Source organism: Aquila chrysaetos, chromosome 12, assembly GCF_900496995.4.
Source record: "Aquila chrysaetos chrysaetos chromosome 12, bAquChr1.4, whole genome shotgun sequence".
In the NCBI taxonomy this organism is placed as follows: domain Eukaryota; kingdom Metazoa; phylum Chordata; class Aves; order Accipitriformes; family Accipitridae; genus Aquila; species Aquila chrysaetos.
The window spans coordinates 26074269-26097184 of NC_044015.1; the positions used below are offsets into that span (position 1 = coordinate 26074269).

Genomic DNA, 22916 nt, shown 5'->3' on the forward strand with positions numbered 1-22916 from the left:
TGAGGTGCTCTTGTTACCCAATATTTGTCTTGCTCATAACTTCTGCTGGCACCTGTCCAGTGATATATTTTAATTACTTCATAATTGTACTGTGGGTAAAATGAAAAAAATTCTTTTGGTTATTTTCTCATTTTCTCCTCTTCTAGGGATTTTGTATTCACTTTCAGCCTAATTCAGAAGCTATCTTAAACAGTATTGCTTTAGACAGCTGCAAGTTTTAAGCTTCAGTCTGTCAGATGCAGAGTAGTGCTGGTGTGTAAAATGTAGAAGGATGAAATGGAGGTGAAGCTAACTGTGCGTGAAATTGTAGTAGCAGGAGAGATTGTCCATATTTTGCAGTAGCTGAAAATAGCCGCACTCCATCTGCAGCTTCACTTATGCTGTGTGATCATTTCAGACATAGCTATAAGCATATAACATTAATTGTATATTATAATCTAAGATCCTATCTCAGCAATTTATGCGTGTCAAAATCCAAATTGATTTTAAGACTCAACTCTGTGATTAAATTTGTCATACATTAAATTTCACAGTTGCACTGTGCAGCATTGCTACCACCCTTAAAAGCCATCAATATTTCTAAACGGAGCTTTGAAATATATTTTGCTCACTAAGATATGTTGAACTTCAGCATTTTAAATTTCTGTTGTGAAGTATTTGTCATGTTGTAATGTTACGGAGTTTGGTGAATTAGATAACATGGCATCAGGTGTAAGCAAAAGTTGACCAGGAAATTTGAGACATGAAAATAGATGGGTTAGATGGCAAGTTGTCATGGGTAACATCACATGTGTCTACCATACACTATTTCTAAATAGTTTGATTCTGCCATAAAACAGGGCAAACATAATGATTCAGGAGTCTATATGCATACTTTTAAAGTTACATAGAGATGGATAATAACTGCTCCACTGTACAAATTTAAGCAAGAACATCCAAAATCGTGAGATTTTTAGCAACTTTCTTGTGCACATATTCAGTGTTGTCAAAAATATGATAAGCTGTCAAAGCATGGTTTAATAACTTAATGGAATATCTGGCCTCTGCATTGCTAGGATAATAGGAAATTTAGGATTATTTTTTACCAGCCTTGTATCAGATGTAACAATATAAATAACTAAAATAATTCAGAAACTTGAAATGGATTATTGTGCTGTCAGAGGGGAGGTTTCCAACTAGACATTCTTCCCACACCAGTAAATATAAAAATTTCCTTTCATTTTGACATCAGAATATTGTGAAATAATAACCTGAAATATGTGTGGGCAGCTTAAACTTTGGTTATTATTTTTTCCCAGAAATCTTAAAGCCCATCTTAAGGTTGCTTTACATTCAGATCCCCATTCTACATCCTACCTGAACCTAAAATAATTTTCAGTATTTACGACTGCTGTTTGAAAGGTAATGCAAGTCTATGGACATAACTCCATTAGCTGTAGACAAACCAAATAGATGAGATTTAGAAAATAGTGGTATTTAGTGACCTTTAAGTATTGTTTTCTCAACATTTTGAAAAATGCTAAAAACAGAGAACCAACTTGGGAGAAAATCCTAAGAATGCATATTAAAATACTCTGGAAAATGGGGAGAAAAGTCAAGGCACGGCAGAAGAACATTTCCTAGAGTTTTATTATGGATTTCCACTGGCCAGTCAGGTAAGCATGTCTTCATTTGCAGTTAGATTGATCAAAACATGTGGCAGCTAGGCATGTTGCAGACCTGTTCCCTAGTTGTTGCATTGTAACTGGTGCTATACTTAACCAGATACTTTGACCCTTCTGCAGGAATATCATACCATCTTTTCACTGCATCAAGCTCAGATTCTTTTCCTTGCAAGTCCTTGGTACTTGAAAATGTGGGAAGTCATTTTAAGACATGAACGATTCAGCCTATTTCAACACCGCAAAACCAACAGAACTTCTAGTCTGTTGAAAGTGAACCCTGGTCTCTGAGCCTGTCTTCCATGTCAGCCACCTATCTCTGCATAGTATCACACAATTTGAGAGGGTTTTGTGCATGGAAAATAGAGAGGTGAGGGACGATAAGCAAAAGAAGAGTGAATTATACCTATTTAGCCCATGTAATAAGTAGCTGCTAATGTTCAGCTTAGTCTATTCTGAAATAAAGATGACCCTTAATTTCACTGAAAGGTAAAAAATACTCCTGTACAAATTCAGTTTTATGTAGTCCACCTTATCTGTCACTCACGCCTTTAAACATTACAGGGTAGGAGACAACCATGTACGCAGAAACTGTTCCTCAGAACGGGTTATTTTAATCCTAATGGATAATGCTTATATTCTCCTTATGATGTAGTTTGACCATAACTTAAAACCACTTCTTTGGGTGGAGTTAGTGTTAGACCCCTCCTGGAAATGAAATAAATATTTAGTGTAATATTAGTAATAAACATGTCCACTGTAATCATGACTGTGTGCTACTTTTAATTAAAAAAAAAAAAAACAACCAACAACAAAAACCTGAAAGCTTTCTTAAAATTCCACGTTTTTACACGTGCAGACCTTTTAAATGTGCTGTTATTACAAGGAGGAATAAGGTGACATTCTTGTTCAGACTTAATTTTTAAAACTCACAATAGTTTACAAAACTCACAATAATTACTGAAACTAGAATAACTTGAAATGCTTTTAATGCTTTAGGGGTTTTTTTGTGTGTGACCCAATTTAATTTCATTTTTCAGGGTTTTTTCTTTTCATTTCACTAATTAAAGTGCTACATTCAAAAATTACTGTTGGCTGCCTGCTTGTTCTGCCAGAGGCTCTTAAGATGAATAGTTCCAACGAAGCAGTCTCATCTCTTGGTTTTTAACTTGATGGGTAAAAATACAGAACTACTTAGAATTCACTGACATCTCAGTGGTGTAACATAAGTGTATGTCTTACCAATACTTGCATAAATGAATTAGAATTCTAGTTTACTTGTAGCTGTTTCTCAAAACCCCCAGCTTTGTCTGTCTTTTGATGTGTTCTATAAAATCCTTTGTCTGATTTGTAAAAATCAAATTGTGCTTTTACGTAGCTGTACTCCTTATTTCTAACATGCTACATAAAAATGGTTCATGTTCATTGTTTTTACCAAGTGTAACTTTTAAAAATAGCGTAATTCAATGACAGCATATTTAACACTCAGGTAAATAATCAGGACTCTGTAATTAAGGTTAATATGTCAAATGATCTCCCTTCAGAGTTTGCTTTTAACTAAAAATTATCCCATACAGTTCACAGAGGAATAATTTTATGGGGAATATTGATGGGGAAGTTGGGGAATTGAGATGATTGTGTTCTCTCTGAGAGTCTCTTATCAGAGTACTGTCGCTTCAGAATATTATGCGCAGCCATTCCTTGTAATAAGGTGCTGAAGTGGATGTCCTTCTCAACTTTATCATGTACGCTCTTTCCCTTCCTTCTGTACATGATGTTATCAGCAATGAAAATTAATGTTGACAAACAGTAGTCCTAGATAAGGAAGGTGCAGCTAGCTAGTCAATGCCTAAGATAAAAATTTACCATCTTTTGTCTGGATCAGATTCACCAAAAGTTCATCCGTGTCAGATAAACTAAGATAAAATACATTATCTGTCTGTAGTAGGGCAAGCCTTACCTATGGAGGACCTCCTTCTAGTCTTACCAGTAAAAAAGAAAAGGTATGGGAAATTGTAAATGTGAATTTGCTAAATGTGAGTTAAGGTTTTTGATGTGTGTCTGTGCTGGTGAATGGAATAGGTTTAGCTAATTAAGTCTGATCTCCTTCAGCTGGATACATGTCTGGGTAAAATACTGGCATTTGACTCTATATTTGTTGAAACAACGTCAAAAAGTACAAAGTCTCCAAATTACTTAAATGTACAAAGTCAAATAAACAGTTGATGAGTTCCGTTCTCAATGTTTTCTTTGCAACTCTTCTAAGATGCTTTCTTTTTTAATAAAAGCACAGATTCTGGGGAATAAGAGATGTTCAAGGATTATACTTCTAGAGGTAAGTAGGTGGTTAGAGAGTAAAGTTAATTGGACAGTATATTCCAAAACTGGAACTTAAACTGTGAACTTGCTGTCTCTACTTTTTAGCTTACATAATTCTGTTCACTAGGTCCAAGTGACAGCCTGTACATAGGAGCCCTTTTTCCACCACCCTTCTCCTCTCTTCCACTCTGCCCCCCACCCAGATAAATTGGGCATTCACACCACCTAATCCATGCTACAGCTCCAGAGGTCTAAAGTTGATGGTTGCTCAGCTTCTGCATTTTCTCTCTCACCCTTGTGCCAGATCTCTTGCTCACGTGACCTTACACCAAACCATTTCAGAGAGCAAAGTTAACAAAAAATAGTCTGTCAGGAGGGGAAGTTGTTTTGGCACTTTATGGTGGTTGTTGGATTTAAACAGCAAAAATGTTTACATAATACTGCAAGGGGGTGATTGTTTAACACCAAAAATAAAACGCTTAGATGGATGACACGTTTTCTGTATGCTGAAGATGATAATAGTAATGCACAACTATGTTATGTACATACAGAATAAAGTTGAATCTCCTACTCAAAGCAGAACTCAAAGTTCTGAAGATCTCCAAGGATACAGATTCCACAACTTTCTTACTAAATTATTTCAGTCCTTGAACATCCTCATTGTGACTTCTTTTTTCACCCTTGTATTCATTTGGAATTTCCTTCCTTGCAAATAAATGAGAGCTTAGGTTCTGTTTCAGCTTTGTTCAGAGGAATTTGTGTAATACATAGTGCTGATCACAGGAATAGCACTAATTCAGATAACTGGGTTTTAGCTGTTTGACTCTGTTTCCAAACTCTTATTTAGAGTTAGGCATCTCCCTTCACAGGATAATGAGTTGTGAATGGGAGCAGTTTCTTTGTTGCTAAATTTACTGATTACATCAGTTCTGAATGATGTGTGTGTGTAGCAATGACTTTATTGGCTTTCTGCATTACAGAACAGTAATTCATAATGTTCCTGGCAGTGAGGCTTTCTGACCGCTCTCTGTTAACCCAGAGATTCTTGCTCATTTTCTGTCTCCAGGGGAGGGGAAGACTAGAGTCATTTTGAAAACTTCTAACTGTCTATACAAATACCCTGCATTCTCTCCCCCATAGAAGAGAAAATACTTTATATCTCAGTGTATATTCCTTTATTTTAACTAACCTAGTTTTCTAGTAAAACTAACAAATGAATTGGTAGTTATAGGAAAGAGCAGAAGAAACTTGCACCAAATCTCTTTCTTTGTGACTTCATTTCTCAGAAGAACAAATATCAAATATTAACTTGTTTTGCTTCCTGGGTGGGTGGGACACACTAGAAATTAATTTGCATGCCTTTCAAAAGAGAAATCATGCACCTTATTTTAAAACAATACCAGTTTGCACATGCCAAGCAACTTTGGCCAATAAGAATAATAATGTCTGTATTTTTCCTGACTTTTCTTTGAAGTAAAACAATAGTATGAGTTGATAGGGGATGAGGAGGTTTCCTTGGCAGATCTGCTTATATAGTCATATGAAATCAAAATTACAGTGAATTTCATAAAAAAAAAAATAAAATTCTTTGCATTGGAAAGAGATTAATTGTTGGTAAATGTTTAATGGAAGATTTTCTTGTACCTGAGGCAAGTGAAAATTCCAATTTTAGTAGTAGCCATAAGTTGTGTTTTACTGCTTGTTACCAGAGCTTAACTTTATTTTTTAAACTGTTTGATATTAGAAGAGGAAAATATGCAGATATCAGAGGGAATCCAGATACCATAAGATATCTATTTACCATTGTGTGGCTTTATCTTAACAGCCTGTTTCATTGTGTGTTGTAAGACATGATGGTACTCTAATTTTTTTCAGCTGATTGCAAACAGCTGTACAAACCCAGTTTGAGTGACACTGTATCCTGTGCAGGGTCAGGCTTAGTCAGTAGTTAGAAGAAACCAATGTGCAAAGTATATGTGCTATAGAAGTAAAATTAGGGATAATCTATTGTATTTTACAAAACTTTTTTTGTCACCTTTGATCTAACACCATTTTATTATGATCAAGGAGCAATCTCTGTGAAGTATAATTTTTTTCAGTTTGGTTTGATCTCCATTCCTGTTTAGTTGTAAACATTAACAGTTATATAGCAGCTTCATAGCAGGAATGTAATTTTTCTTCTGGAGTTTTCACCATGAGTAATTGTGATAATACCATATCTATTTATAAATGAAGCACTACTGGAATTTTGTCTTGCAAAAATTACATCAGTTCCCTTCCTAATAACAGGTGAAATGTTTTCTTTCACCTAAGTTAAGGTTCCTTGCTTTTAATTGATGGAACAATTATATTTACAATACATATTTTTATCTAACACTCTTCTTATGTAAATGGTGGTTTATTCTGTTACAATTACTACTTTCCTTCATCATTAAAGCAGACATGACTGATAGTGTGGTTTTCCTCCTCTCAGTTGTGAAAAGCCATCTTCATTACATCAGTGTGAACTATTACAAGACATTCAGGCGCTTAGAAAAAGCTTTTGAATGAAATTTAGCTCAAGTTGATGCTTTGTAAAAGGTGAGGGAGGAGTTCAGGTTTTGTCAGACTAGCCTTAGAAAGCATGCTATTAGAATGCTTTAAAAAAAAGCTAAGTTATTTTTATAGATGCAGACATGAATTAGCCTGGAAATCATAACAGCACTTATTTTGGATGTTAAAATGGACACTAGTAATAGTTCAGTGTGTTTTTATTTCATTGCTTGTAGTATGAAACTCACTTTCATGAGCACTAAAACAAGTGAAGCATTATTTTAAAATGAACTAACTTCTGAGTTAAGCATTGTGTAATGAACTGACTCATCATGTTTGTGTGCTTCCACACTGAGTGATATGTGTCATTCTTAGTAATACATAGTAAATGCCTTCACAAAGAAGTTTAGAGGACATCTGCTCAGGACATGATGAGATGGTAGCAGCAGTAGATATTAACAAGTATGCTTTTGTTGTGGGCTAAGTGATGCAAATAAACCTGTTTCTTGCAAAAGACACCTTTGTTTAGAGTTATAAATGAAGCCAATTGATTTTTCTTTTTTTCTTGTCTAGCCATCTAGAGAGCAGCTGTTTGTCCCAGCATGAATCTGAACTTTTTTGTACCAGCACAGTTGGGCTTCAATTACAGCAGAGTTACAAGCTCAAAATATAGACATCAGTGATTGAGCTGTTTTCCTTGTTAAACATCACTTCTATCAGATATTGACTAAGAATTACAAACTGGGAGTAGTTTGTAATTACAAGATGTCTTACGTAGTTTAGATTCCTACAGTGATCTTGTTCCATACAAATCCTTGTTTGAAAGGAAGAAATAAACTAAGAATTACTTGCAGTAATGAGAATTGAGAAATGCTCGTCTTGCAGTTGTACTAAATTTGGGTGCGCTTAGTTCTTTATACACATATATAAAATAATTAGTTAACTAGAAAGAAGGAGGCTATTTATTCCTTTGTCTACTTTATACTAACTTCTTGATAGAAAAATGCAGGTAACTGTCAGTATCGGAGAACCAGTATAAATGCTCAGTGTATTAGTGAGTATGCAAACTAATATCTAAATCTAGGATTGCTGATATAATTGTTGTTGAATGTTTTTAAAGAATAGTGAGTAGAGACAAGGTAAGTGAAGTTTATAATCTCACTATTCCATGTTTGCTCCATCTTTGTAATTATTTCATGTTTTAAGTCCAGAGGAACTTTAATTATGCAAGCTAGTATCTGAGCTGTTTATCTGTGCCTTTTTAAATTAAAATCTTTGAGTGGTAAAAAAAGCTTTAAAAAATGTGGTATTTTTGATCTCTTGAGTATGGTTTCATAGCAGTTCTGAGTTTTAACAGTCAAATCTTAGTTTTTGTCTTAAATCTAATGTCTAGTTGAAAACATAAATGTAGCTAAGCAATTTCTGAATGCTGCTCTGAACAGATAATGCAGTGTAACATTTTTAGTTCCATTTCCTGTGAAAGTAATGATTACTGATTAGTTCACGTCAGGAAAGAAGTTGTAATTTCCCTGCAAATGATTAGAGTGTTTCTTACATTCTAATTCATAGTATTTAGGCAAATATTGAGTTGGACCTGAATTCAGAAGATTCATATTTTGAAATGAAGATGGATTCCTGGGTGTCCATAATGCCTATATAGATAGGTGACAAAGTGTTAATAAAATTGTCTTCGAGATTTCTGTCATGTTGTGTGTTGTTTGCTTTTATGACTCGTCACTCCTTTTTCAGAGGTGTTAGTACTCATTAAATTTCATAGTGAAAGCTTATTTTTAATTACATGTATTCACTGTTCATGTTAAGTGAAATGTGAATTTACTTCATTTCAGTAAGGTTATGTTTTTGCATGTCCTGACTTGCACTTTTGTTATGAAAACACTGTCTAAAAGATAATGAAAGCAGAGGTCTTAATTGTTTGTAGTAGATAGTGCAGTGAATTAAAAATTTTTAACTGAAGCTTATTCTGTCAGCTTCTCTATAAACAGTCGGGTTTCAGGGTTAGAAGGATGTGATTTGGTATACAGTATTGACAACTATTTTTAAGATTAAAATGCCTAACTTTACAGTATGAAGTTCTATTTTAGTAGCCAGAAAAATGTGTTGTTAATTTGTATTTAAGATTCAGCAAACTATGGAATCAATTGCATGTTTCCAAAAAAAAACCAAAAAGTTTAAAAACATGTGACAGTATACAAGATCAATAGGGGTTTTTTTTATTTAGATCCTACGTTAAATTGAAATGAACTTATACTTTAAGAACATTGAATCTGAGTATCTTGCATAGCTGATGGAATTGACTGACATCTAAGTGCAAGCATCAAAGCTAGCCCAACCTGTATATATTACTTCAGTTAAGGCCTATTAATGTGATCTGTCTTCTTTCTGCAATCACAATTAACTACAATAAACTACTAATAGTTAGCCCAAATGAGAAGTCTAAAGTCACTGTGTTATCTTTATTATAAACAGTATTTCACTTTCCAAGTTAGGTTTAAAATGGAAACCAAAATTTCACTTAATGAGACTTTCTTAGCATCTCTGGGGAGGAAGAAATAAAGTTTTCCTGTTACTAGTCCATAATTCTCATTGTAACATGTCCCATTGCATTTTTTTTTTTTTTAAATGAAGCTTTGCTTCCAGCAACATTATATCTCAAATTATCTTCTTTTTCCTGTTTTTATATTTTTAATGCAATGAATGAAAATTATCATGTATCTTGAGTGAATAGTCAGTTGTTGCATAAATCAGACAGGTCTGGAATTGTGATTCTATTTAGGCTCTTATTTGTCTGTAGTTAACTATCAACATAATAGTGTCTTGTCTCCTCAAAGCAAAATAGTTCAACAGATAACACACCGTAAGTAAACTAGTAATTTAAATTTTTTTGTCATTAACCACTTATGTTTATTACTACAGCTTTATGCAGGAGCTGTCCTAGAAGTATGCGGATGAAAATTGGGAAGGTTCCCTCAAGTCCAGGGTAAGTAAAGCCACTACTGTTCTTTCAAATATGAAGTACTGTCACAGCTGAATGACAAAATGTGCCTTTAAGTACTACTACAAGTAGTCATAAATTTCATATATTATATCAGGAAAGTTGCATCGACCTGAGACTCATGGCACTGGTCTCCAATAATTGATAGATGAAATTGTATTGTGCGCTTAATGGAACTACTTTCTTTTCACAGATCCTGCAGTATAATTGTTTTGTCAGTGGATAATGACAGTCAACTAAAGGGAATGCAACACAATAGTGTAAAAGGAAAGTCAGTACCATCAGTGTGTGGTGGGAGGAAGCTGCAGGAAAAACATCTGTGAGAAATTTCAAACTGGAATTTTGTTATAAATGGGGGAAGAGCTTAGGCGATAGCAGTACTTTGATTCCCTCCCTCCCCCCCCCCCCCCCCCCCCCGCCCTGTAATGAAGACCCTAATACTGTACTTTGGACATAGAGAAGAAAGACTAATCTAGCTTTAGACATAAAATTGCACAAACATCATGTCTCCATCTACCATGGCCAGTATTAATACCTCCCTGTTTGAAGGCTGACTGACAAACAAGTGAAAAAAAGCATTTTAAACCAGGTTACAATTAACATAACTTACACTGCTTTAGACCCTCTCCTGCCACCTCTACCCACACACAGTTCAGTTAATTTGACTGCAAGACCAGAGCAAAGCTATTTTCTCTTTTCCACTGTTTAAAATGCCAAAACAAGAATTGTTTAAATTACTTGTCCTACTTCAGGGGTGTGAGGAGATTAACTTTGTTAGCACAGGAGTCCATACTATCTCCATGACCATTCAAATTTAGCAGACATGAAAACATTCCCAACTGTTGTTGCGCATTCACTCAGCTTCTTTATGGTTGTGAATTTGTAACAGTTAAGTGCTCTTTTGAGCTATAGGTTTGAAAGAAAAGGTCAACCTGTTAGCCTGACTCCAGCCCTGCATTATGTCCTTGGTTATCTTCATGTGTAGGTCCTAAATGGGAACGGTCCTCCATTTCTACTGTGTGCACACTATGAAATATGTTCCAAAAGCTTACAGTACAAAAAGAAAAACTTGAAAATTTTAATGATTTTTTTTTTTTTTTCCTTTCAATCCTTGGTTATCTAAACCTGCTCAAAGATTTACATTCCATTAATCATATAGCTTGCTTTTAAAAGTGACTGAATGAATTTCAGTGGTTTTTCAGTAGGTTCTCTGTTTTGACTACCAGTTCTTCTTTGGTACGGTAAGAATTCAAAAAAGGACTGACTAGTGCACTTAAGGATCTCTTGCCTTTTCATCGCCAATTTCTGCAGTTACCCAAACTAAATTTATCTTGACCAAATTTACTGCTAAGGTATTAGAACACGTTGGAAAATGGGATAAATTTTAAGAGCATATTAAGAAATTTTAAAAAGCAGTAGAATATATTCTTCCAGCTGGTATTTGTCCTCACATTAGTATTAATCTCAGAATACTTTTACTTAGATTTTCCCTTTGGTTTTAACTTCTACCAGAAACAGTATTTAATGTCTCCATCTTAAGACATTAAAATTCAAGAAGTGTTTTTATTTCAACTTTTCACTTGGATGTTTGCTATGAAGTTACGTTGCCTGAAGGTCATGTTGCTGTGTTTGAAGCATTGTCTTTGTAGGCTTCATTGAACTGTGTACCCTGTCATTGACAAATGTCTTATTGCAAATAACTCTGATTCCTTTCCCATAGCTTCTGCTAGGATTTTGTTGGGGTATTTTTTTGCAAAATATACACAAAATGGCACTACTAATTGCAGGACTGTGTATGTATTAGAATTACATGGATTAGTATATGTTACTTCTGTATCTGACCATGAAGTCTTCACCTTTAAGTACCTGTAAATTGTTTTGTCACTTGGCTTACTCCCAGAGACTTGATTTGTCATGGACTACTTCTGGATTTTATTTTATTTGGCCAAAGGATGAACAGTGGGTTTTTTTTTTTATAATGAGATTCACATCTTAAAATAGTTAAGGATTAAGATCTGTTGAATTAATGAAGATTTGTAAAAGTTACACAGTAGGAAAGTTACACAGTTGGAAAAACCTGTGCACTGCTCGTGGTTACTAAAGGCAATATTCTATGGTCCTTCTGTATCAAAATTTCTATCAAAATTACTGGTTATATAATTTTTAGCTACAAATAGCTGCTGAATACACCTGTGTGCCTGAAATGTGAGAAACATTACATATGGAATATATTTGTAGATACTAGGAAAGCAAAGAAGTGACAAGTGATGAAAAAAATCTAGTCCTCAGCAAGATTATCTCAATCTTAAACTGAATGTTATTCTTTGTAATATCATAACAAACTACTAAATGCTTTTGTGAATATGGCCAAGGATGTCTATTACATTTTTCAAATACAGCTTCTTGTGGTAAGTCAGGTAACAGACCAGATTTCTGTAAGTCTCTTTATGTTCAGTACTGAAATATTTTTCCTGCTAAGTTTCCCTTAAAAATAAATTGCTCTATTATAAATGCTGTACTGTAAAATTGATTCCTGTATTACATGTATTTTGAAATCATTCTGTATAAAATTGTTCTTAAATATTTATCATTTAAAAGTACTCCATCGAAGTAGAACATTGAAAACATAAATGACAAGATTCATAGATGAAGCAATATCTTATTGTACCAGGTAACAGAGAAAATATGACAGTTTTTGGCTGACATTCATAAAACTAAGGCTCTGAAATAGAATAATAAATTAGCTGGGTCAGTGATTAATCTAGCATATTTGCTTTAAGTTGACTTTTCAGTGGCACCTGTGTTCTGCTCGTGATGAGATAGGAGATAACAGTGTCTAGATTCCTATGTTCTTTTCAGCTTGTTTAACAAAAACTGATTTAGGCTGGGTTTTTTCATTTAACATTTCTTATTTCTCTGCATTCTTTTTGTTCATCAGTAGAATAACTCTCACCTTTCCCTGTGTGACTCTGTTAGCTTAAGAAATGGATGTGCTCCCAGCAAATCTGTTACAGAAACAAGGTCCTTAATCCTTGAACTCATTCAGTATGCAACCGCATTAGATCCTCTGACTTCAGAGTCAGTAAGCACTCTATTATATTGCCCAAGTTCTGCAAGTGTGAGGGGAATTTTTTTAGCTACTAAAATGTAATTTGTCATGGATTTGTATTTTTAGGTAAGATCACTTCCTTTTTATTTTAATCTGTAATTCTCAAATACTGGTGAAAGTTAGAAAGTTATATTAACCTGAAATCTTGCATTGGTAGAAATGTTAGTAAAACTCTTGCTAAGAAATGTAGGATATTGTAGTGGGAGACACACATTGTTTTATCATAATCTTTTGTAAACAGATGATACGCAAACTAAAACAACACTTCTCTTCAGATTTAGAAATGTCTCTTGCCCTACTGCTTCTACAAAGTACTCTGGGGTTTTTTTGTGAAGTTTCTTCAGGCTTGATCAGAGCTCTGTCTTGGATTTGCTTTTGAAAGCATGTGGTGTTTTGTGTAAAATCATGAACAGCTGCACTGTAACTTGATTACTAGACTACAAATAGTAGTTATTGATGTTCCATATGAATTCTTAAATTCAAATTCTTATCTCAAACTGAGGTCCCCAAAAGGTAAAGAGCTATAGCCATTAAAATGTAAATGAGTGCTTGACATCTGCTGTAGTTCCGTCTTTTTGATAGGTTCTCATGGTATCTTTTGAAGCAGGCTCATGCGATCTTCAAAACTGCAGAGCATGTATTTGTCCCCAAAACAAATTATGAAAGAGTCTGAGGAAAGAAATGAATGCTTTTGGTTTGCCTGTATTCCCAGTGATTTACACATTCACATTTTTAACAAATATTGCCAGTTGTCTTAGCAATGCTTAGATGTTTTGTGACGTAATTAAATGTTGCATTTTCCTGTCTTCATAAAATATCTACTCTTCCTTTTGTTTTGGTTGTTTTTCTTTTCCCTGGGTTTAACACTTGATAATTAGCAGTGCCTCAATAAAACCATTATTTTATTCAAGTTCATTTCAGGTACAAAATGGTCAAGTCTGTGGTATGGTTAAGTCCTTTTTGCCTTTTTTATGTACAATTCTGTGACGTTCTGCACAAACTTGTGTTTCTAGTAAAATTTATTTTTACTTTCAAACTGCTTGTTTTCATTGGTTTATGCTAAGTAATATTAAATTTGCTTTCTGTTTATTGAAATTAACTCAGAACAACTATTTATAGATAATCTTAGATGTACTTTAATCATTCTCTTGTATTAGTAATAGATCACTTCAGCTATTTCCTATAACACATTTTGTACACATTTAGTCTTTCTTTTGAGTTTTAAAAAGCAGTTGTATATGCTGCATTGAGTTGCACAAAGTACCATGCTACTGTTTGATATAACATCTTTTCACAGATAGTAATAACTCACGTGCTTCCTATTGCTAATTCAATGTGTGAAACATTTAAATGCATCACAAAAAGACTTTAAATATTTCTCTAAAAATAGATCATCCTTTATACTAATTTTGAAACATTCCTCCTTACTTATGAATGATGATGGAAGCATTCCTTTCTGATGGTGCTGTCAGAGCACTAACGTTCTTTGCCCTGATTACATAATGGGCTCTTTTGGTGTGATGCTGAGGGACAGGAGGGATAGTCACCTTCATCAAAAAAGCATGCTGCTGCTTTTCAGTGCACAATCAGCATTTTTAATTAGACTTATCTGTAATATGAATGTGTGTATCTGTACATAGCATCAAGAGTTTAGAAGAAGCTGAAGGGTTCTGTATACTAGAAAAATACCATAAACTGAGAAGGGTATATCCACTTTAAAAAGTTAGATGAATCCCCATGAGCATACATAGTCCTTATAAGTAGTCCAACAGTAAGCAATGGAATAAATCGAAACTAAAAGCACAGCTTTTTAAATAACAAAAGTATTAGAAGTTTGAAAAAGTGGACTTTTCCATTACTGGCAGATACTTAATCACATTAGATTCTTGCTAGAAGATATGCTGTAGCTTACCAGGAGGAAAAATTGTACAGTAAAAATTTATTGTTGACCTCATGCTGAAGATTTGACTGGTTCTGACTTGTGGTTTTCTCCCATTAAAATCTGAAACTGATATAATAGAGACAGTAAGGGTTTTTTTAATCTCCTGCAGGCCTTTCTGATTTGAGGCCATTATAAGCCTTCTGATGCGTGTAGAGACAGACAAGGTTAAAAATGCTTGTCTGTGTGCATAGTTGTTTGAAAACTAGTGCGAGATTTTACTGCCATTGTATATTGGCTCTCATTCAAGTATTAAGAGATTAGCTTAATTTTTTCTCAACGTCATTTTGTATTTTTTCAGTTACAGATGAAGCAGGAGATCTTTGCTCCTAAAGCAGGAATCTAAATAATGTGAATATTTCTGAATGTAGATATCCTTGGTAGTCTGGATCATGCCCTTAATATATAACAGTAGGTAGTCAACTCTGTTTACGAAGAAGTTATGCCTAGCATATAGATCTGCAACTCTGCATGGAGAGATGTGGCATCATGTCCATTTTGGGTCAGGAAGTTTTCTTATGGTCCATCCTACTGTACCTCAGAGAGAATAGCACAGGTGCGTGCATGCATATACATAGACTTGCCATTTGGGCCTGAGTGATTCTTAGATTCCTTAGTAATCTCAACTTCGGACTACAGGCTTTAATTCCAACAGACTAGTTTTCACAGACTTTCTCAAAACAAAGAGGTGTTACATACCAAAACAAAGTGACATTATAGTGATAGCAGTGAGTTTCTCTGTTCTACTGTGTGTGTAGGCAGAGGCTGCTCTTAGGTCTTTAAAAGCACAGTTCAGTATTACCTCTCTTTGCAAAACAGTTTGGTGCTGAGCAGGCTTTAGAATGCCCATATGGACCTGATCGTTTTCTCTGACCTTTTAGTTGTAGTTAATTGTGTGGCAATCAAGCCTGCTCTGTAGGCTCACCTCAGGATTGCCTCAAACAGAAGGCATATGCTTTGGTATTGCACATGTTTTATAAGAGCATAAGGTGAAGTGATTTTCTTAACATTATGTGAAAGGACAGTTGCAAAGCTGGCAGTAGAACAGCTCTGACTTCTAGTCTGGTGTTTAATTCACCGGAACATAGTGTCATGGCACCAAGCTCAGAGTTCATCTTATGGAAGTCAAAGTGGAAAATGCCTTCCCCGCTCACCCATGAATGGACTATATAAATGCTTGTTTCTCTGCAGTGTGTAATTTCTAAAGCTGCCACAGGGAGAGAAAAATGGGGAGATAGCTAGGATTTTAGTATTAAACATCAAACTTACACCATTATTTAAAGATGTGCAAGTAGCCTTCAGACATAGGATCCTAGCAAGCAACAATGTTGATGTCAGGGTGTAGAGGGGAAACTGTTGGAGCAGTGCTGAAGGTGGAGCATGTGCACCACATCACATGATAAGCATGTCCCAAAACGTGCACTGTAGCTGCATCTGACTTCCTAACCCCATTAATTCCATTCAAAGGCTCTTTATTCACTTAAGGCATGATTCTGTGGAAAGAAAAAAGTGTTTGATAGGATAATATGTATTTTTAATGCATGTCAGTATATTAGTTTCTCACTTTAGCTTCCAAAATTGAAAATATACAAATTATTTGTACAGTGAGTGTTTTTTCTCTGTTGCATTGCAAATTCAAGTGACTAATGCAGAAAGGCACTATGATCAGCATTAGAAATAAATAGGCCATTAACAGAAACCAATTTTGTTCCAGCTGTCTAAAATTTCAGGAAAAATGTTCTGTAGTGCTTCAGCTTTCAGAAGATTTAGACATGTGACATTGATACAAGTGTGTAATAGCTACTTTTAAAGTGACAAAATGTAATACTGCCTATAGAATACTTTCTTCTTCCACCTAATTCTGTTCCCATTTTTTGCGAGCTTGTTCAGTCCAACACTGCAGCCAGAGAACAGCCACTCATGTCCAAATGAGCTTTTATCTGTCACTCAAGTAACAAATCCTCACACCTGTTACAAGCTTAAAGTGCTGTAACCTGAGTTAACCCCCAAAGGCTGTTCTTTAATACAATTGAGTTCCACAGTTTGGATTTGCTTCTGAAACTTTATCCATTTTACTATGCTCTCTTACCATTTTTCTTTAAGTTTTGCAATTAAAGTTACCCACTGCACTGACTGCTTCTTACAACCTCCTTTTCATATAAAGCCCTAGAGACTGATTTCAGCTTTAGATTTAAATTGAAAAAAAAATGTGGAAAAATTCCCCATAAAATAGTTTAATGTGCTGTGGACTTAACAAAGAATAAGAAATACCTTTGACACTTTTTTGCATGTTCCTGTTGATGACAGCCAAGACAACTAGCAGGTCACAAGCAAATGGAAACACCGAAGTTGAAAATTATGTCTTTGTGAGTTTAAATCAGAATTGAAGTGCAGTATGTGAGCAAGTACTGGTTATTTAGTGCTATTTGAAATTGTTATATAAGTACAGCTTACAATATGACATTAGCGTATACTTCTATAGAAAGAATGAAAACAAGCCTTATTTTCTTCTTCAGGGGTCTAGCATATCTGGCAGCTCATTGGGCCATTGGTATTTTTTTAACTTGCTTCTGCTGTGTAGTGGTTGGTGCAGCAGGCAGAGTACATGATTTTGATCTGTACCAGGAGCACAGTGGAAGATGGAAGAAAATAAATGTCACTCTGTATATACATACTGAGAAAGTGTTAAGGTAACTGTCTACAGTAATATAAAGATAGGTATAAAGATGCCAGAGGACATCTCTACAATTCCTGAGGAAAGCACAAAAAAAAGGAAAAAAGGAAAGCTGCCTTTTGTGAGGCAGCATGAAAAATTAGTCCTGAGGTTGCACTCATCTCCATGCAGCAGCTGGATGCACTGCAATTTGTGAGAGGTTCATTGTTGTCTAACCTTGAAAAAGCAGCTTTAACATGCAGCTAGGACCTTTGTAAGAGCCAATCCGTACTGACAGGGTTCATCCTTGGGGAGATGCTACTGACATACTACAGGAGTGTCCTGAATCCACTTAATGTCAGTACAGATACTAAATTCAGCCTTGAACGTAACCTGAATGTAAAAAGGAGGAATGAAGACTATGGCATTTTCTAAATAAATTTTAAATACTTCTAGAACTCAGACATTCATTAGGCTAAAGTGTTTGGAAGTAGGGGATTATGCTCACACTTTGTTCTGCAGTAATTCATACCATCTTTTCAATGTTAACACAAGGCCTGGGTTGTGCTGTAGGGATACAGGGACTATGCTGCAGTTAATGCTTACTGTTTGCTGACTAGTGCTTCAAGTGAAGAATTGTTCATCAGCAGCCGACCTCAGACCTGAACTTCTCTCCATGTAGCTACATGACAGGCCATAGGGTCCATCTTAAAGCTGATTGCCTTTAGGATTGTCAAGAAGAGGAGATACCAGCCTCTCTTCTTGTTTTCAGCTCTTGTTTTCTTGCTGGTTTTCGACATGTAATCTCGGAGATCTCTGCAAGACAAGGTTGTCCATCTTGTTTGCAAGAATAACACCTCTACCCACAGTTTCCTCTGTGCCCTTTCACCTGCACTGCTGCAGCTTTTGTGGAGCATGCTGATGGGATGTGTCATAGTTTGCCTCCCTCACAAAGCTTATCTTCAGCCAGATTTTGATTGCTCTAATGCTTTTCCTCACATTTGCATATCGCAGCAGCATATGGGCCAGTCTGCTGAAGACTGTCAGTTGTACATGCTGATAAACTGATTTAGACAGTTGCACTAGTGTTTGAGGAAAATCCAAGCAGGTACGAAGCTTGTTGGGAATACTAGCAAAAATAGAGTGTTCTTAGGCATAATAGGTTTAGTATTACTAATTTTTGTGAGGATTTTAAGAATTTTAACATTAGAATATCTTCTAAAGCATCATTCCAAAAGAAATAATCCAGGGAAAACTAGCTTGATTGTAAATCTACTTTACGCAAGTGGAGAAGAGTTTGATTATCTATCTTTCTTTTCTCCAAACCATAGCTTTTGTCAGGAGTGATAAGCCAAAACTCTTCAGGGGACTGCAAATCAAGGTGAGTAGTAACCTAACTTTTTTATTTGGGACGTTAGGAAGAATTAAGCTTGGTGGAAACAGTCCTTCTGTGGATTGTTCTTTATTTGCTGATCAAGTAATCCTTTAGCAGAGGACATATATTTGCATTGCCAGTATAAATCTTTACAAGTTCCTGCTGCTAATTTTAATTGGTTTATTGCTCAGTAACTGTTTGGTACCAATTCTTTGTGGTTGTTTGGGGGTTTTTTGTTGTTTCTTTGTTTTTAATCCAAGAAAAAAAATAATACTGGAACCCATAAGTACTAGCAGATGGCAAAAGAATGAGAGGAATGCTTGCATTCTGTCCTTACTCTGTGGATATCTTGGATTTACTGAAGCTTACTCTGCCATAGTTTCCTTTTTTCGTGTTCTGTTCTCTCTTCATTTTCTGATGGAGCTGCCATTTCCATACATTCAGCGATTCTTAGATTTTTCTCCTCCCTCTCAGACTTTCCTTGCTGTGTTCTATGATTCTGTTTTTCTTTATAGTCTTCAAACATCCAGCTTTATAGAAACGCATATACTGAATGGTCTTTCTTATGACTTGCATATATGCAAAGCTGCATAAGCTGCAGTGCCTTGAGCACAAACAATTCTTTGGTTTCATGATCTAGTGTAAGACTTCACCTTCCTCTTAAAATCCTGTGTGAACTTCCAGCATACTTCACAGATACACATCTTGATTCTCGCATCTTGTGCTCCCATCCCTATTCACCAAATGGCACCATCTGGAATCACTTCATAGCTATGCATGGCTGCAATAAGTGATTTGTCTTCTCAGCAGCAAAATCCATCTAAAACAGATTTCCTCTGTCTGTCTCATGCATTCATGTCTCTGTCCTCCAATTTCTTTCAAAAGCTTTCTCTTCTTCTGCATGTCTAACTGTTTCATTTTTATTTTAAACTTTGTAGCTGTATTGAACATCAAAGCAGTCTAGACTACAATTGGTATAAAGCACTACCAGAAAAAATTTAGTGCAAAGGGATCTGTATTTATTTTACAAGACTTTTGGAAAATGGATTAGAGATGCCACTAGCTTCATTAAGTAAAACCAACTAGGTTAGCTCAGTAGGGTAAAGTAAAATACTCCTGGGGAAATCTTTCCATAAACTTAAATGGCTAGAGCCTTCTAATACTGTTAAAAGCTTTTATTTGCATTACATATTTTGTGACTTAGTGAGTCTTCAGAAGCATTAAAGTATTATGTTACCAGCAAAGCCTAGTAGGCACAGATACAACACAGCAGGAAAGAATGTGATTACATTAGAAATTGATAGTAGAACTTTGAGCTGTTAAAGTGACTAGAAATTTCTAGAATGGTAAAAAGGCTATTGATTATATGAGAAAAATCATTCAGCTGCTTGATTCAAAATTCAACCTCGGTAACTTAAAACAGTTGAAGTAGAATACCACCTTTCAAAGCTAGGCTTATGGCATTGCCCCCCTGCATATGCATTAGCTTGTGTAGTAGGCCAAGGAGAACAAGAAGTAGGTGTTTCTGACACACACACACCCCCCCTGACACCCACCCACCCATCCCAACCCCTGTTCATTTGACTTGTTCCTCCACTTTCCTCTCTTTGACATTAAATGCAAGTCAGATGTCTGAACTGAAGCTGTTTCCTACCTGTTTTATTTAAGGCAAGTAACTCTGTTCTGGATCTCAAGATAAACATTTACTGCTCTTAAATCAATGTTTTAATTTCCTGTGAAATGAGGCCTCTCTGTCCCTTATGCTTCCTTCTTTTCTCCCACCCTTATTCCTTAGGACTAGGCAAGAAAGCATCTAATCCAGAGCTGCCAACACTGGCGAACAGCTGCAGGTGGAGTGTGCAACCTACAGCATCTCTCTGTCTTTAAAGCTTCAACATAGTATCTCCCCTCTTACTGGTTCTTCATTTGCATACACACATGCACACAAATTCTAGCTTTGAACATCTACTTCTCCTTTGAATCAGCACAGTAGGTGAAAAAGTATTGGAGAGGAGGTAGCAGCATAGGAGAAAACAAGCTGAAAGACTGATCTCATAAGCTTAATTTGATTTTTATAGATCTGTTTTCTTCAAGAAAACAACAACTACATTGTTGTTAAACACTCTAGTAATGAAATTCTTAAAATCAGAATAAATATGTGGCACTGGAATATCTATAGCAGTGAGTATTGTCAGGAACAACCAAGCTTGTCTGTTTTTTAAGAATTCTAAGCTTTAAAAAGCCAAAGCTTAGGTTGATTTCTTAGCACAAATTGTTTTGCCAAAGTTTGCCCAGAATACTCTGATGTAATTTAGTGGTCTGTTCTTAAGTGTTCATGGTGTCACTCTTTGGACTTTTTACTATTCTTGCTTTGACATAATTTTAACTGATTTAAATCAAGGGCGGGGGGGGGGGAGGTGTTAATATGGAGAATGTGTTTCCAGCACAAGATAACTGACTTTTTTTTTTTTTCCTGCAGTATGTGCGTGGTTCCGACCCTGTACTAAAGCTGCTGGATGACAGTGGGAACATTGCAGAAGAACTGAGCATCCTCAAGTGGAATACAGATAGTGTGGAAGAATTTCTAAGTGAAAAATTAGAACGTCTATAAATCACTGCTTTCAGTCCTCTTTCCTTTTCATGTTTTGCCATGGTAATCTTCTTGGATGAACTGTGCTACAATTGAAAAAACATTCCAGCTTCCATATTAATTTTAAAATATCTGTTGTGCTGTACTAAACATCTTGCAATTAGAAGGGGAAGCTTCAGCACACATCTGACAAGTTGACAAACGGAATAGCTTGTCTTAATATATTTCAGCTCTTAATGCATTTACCACTAAGAAAATGCTTTGTTTCAAACTTAATTATGCAAATATCAGTTTGTTATAATTGGACCTGTTTTTACAAATGCTTTTAAAACTGGAGAGCTTCAAATAATTGAAAGGATTACCATGTTTTTTGTCTGCTGCTTTTTGTAAGAAAGTCGGAACCAAATGCAATGTACTATCTCCCAAAGAAACTTGACTGCTAATGCCCTCTTCTTTTTTGTATCTGAACTGTCCTTTTTATAGAAGCATTGTTTACAGTGAGTATCTAGTTCACAGGTTTTGAAGCAGTTGGAGGAACTCATGCTCTGGTACTGTGACACACTTAGTAAGTACACTTTAGTGAAGACTACATAGAAAACCTCTGAGGTGTATGGAAGTCAGATGTCAGGTGTGCTTTACGTTAAGTGTTTTGCTTCAGAAAGCATGAGATACAAGTCTTGAAAAACCTTTCCTGCTAACTTTGACAAGTTTATTGGAAGTCTGTTTATCAAATGAATTTGTACACTGTTCTTCTAAAATGTGTATTTTTCTTTCTCAGTTGAAATTTATGTGAGCAGGGAGTATAGACAGTGTGTATGATAATGAGTCAAATCCATTATGACTTGTTAGGTTTTTTCCACTTAGAGTGAATAAATATGGTAAGCAAGAATAATGTGGGGGGTTTTTCTTAAGTCTAATTAGCAAATAAGTCTTCCCTTTAACTACTTCATGCACACCAGTTTTTTGTTGGATGGGTGTTATGCTATAGCCTGAATTGGTACTCAGTTTTTATCTTCATATATAATCTTATATCTCAAGAAATTTCTCTAAAATTTACAGATTTTATTCCCAACTTTTGAGAAGAAATCATCGGCTTCATAGCAGAACAATAAACTTTGGACAGAGACCACACGAAATTATTGGAAGTAATACACTAAGGTGATTCTTTAGGCATAGCCTTCTGAGTTTTTACTCCTGAAATAGTCTTATAAACTCTTAGAAGGTGCATACAGCTAAGTCACATGACGTTATCCTCTTTGTTCTTGCTCTCACTCTTACTCTATGCCTTTCACTACTGTCCCTGTAAAACATGCTGCTTATCTCCCAGATGACTTGGTGTGGGACAGCTACAGTAGTGGTCACCACTGTCTTAGAGAAATATGTGAGAAATATGAACACAAAAAGCACAAATCTTTACAGGTTGTGCTAACTTACCAAACATGGATTTGTTCTTGGGACATGTGATGTATTAGTCAGCAGATGAACTGCAACCAAAACATGTGACCTGACAACCCATTATTTTGGTAGTAAAAATATGCTGCCATCCACTGGTCTTTTAATATACTGGCTATATCCCATACTTCTCGTTCCTATATTTGCCAACAAGGGATTTCAGTTTCTGTGTTGATGATTTACCATGCTGTTTTAGAGGAATATTTTAACCTCATACTTCTGTCCAGCCTTAGGTCTTCTTTACAACTCAATGGAGAGATTGTTTGCTTCATT

The 22916-nt window shown here is 35.5% G+C and overlaps 1 protein-coding gene across 1 annotated transcript in view; it reads left to right on the forward strand.

Moving 5' to 3' along the window:
- SELENOF (selenoprotein F) overlaps positions 1–22080 on the forward strand; it is a 28772-nt gene extending 6692 nt beyond the window's left edge. The window contains exons 3-5 of the mRNA XM_030032426.2: positions 9447–9510; positions 18558–18607; positions 21081–22080. Coding sequence (XP_029888286.1) covers positions 9447–9510; positions 18558–18607; positions 21081–21212 — 246 coding nt within the window. The 3' untranslated portion in view covers positions 21213–22080. The remainder of the gene's footprint in view (positions 1–9446; positions 9511–18557; positions 18608–21080) is intronic.
- Positions 22081–22916: the final 836 nt, after the last annotated feature.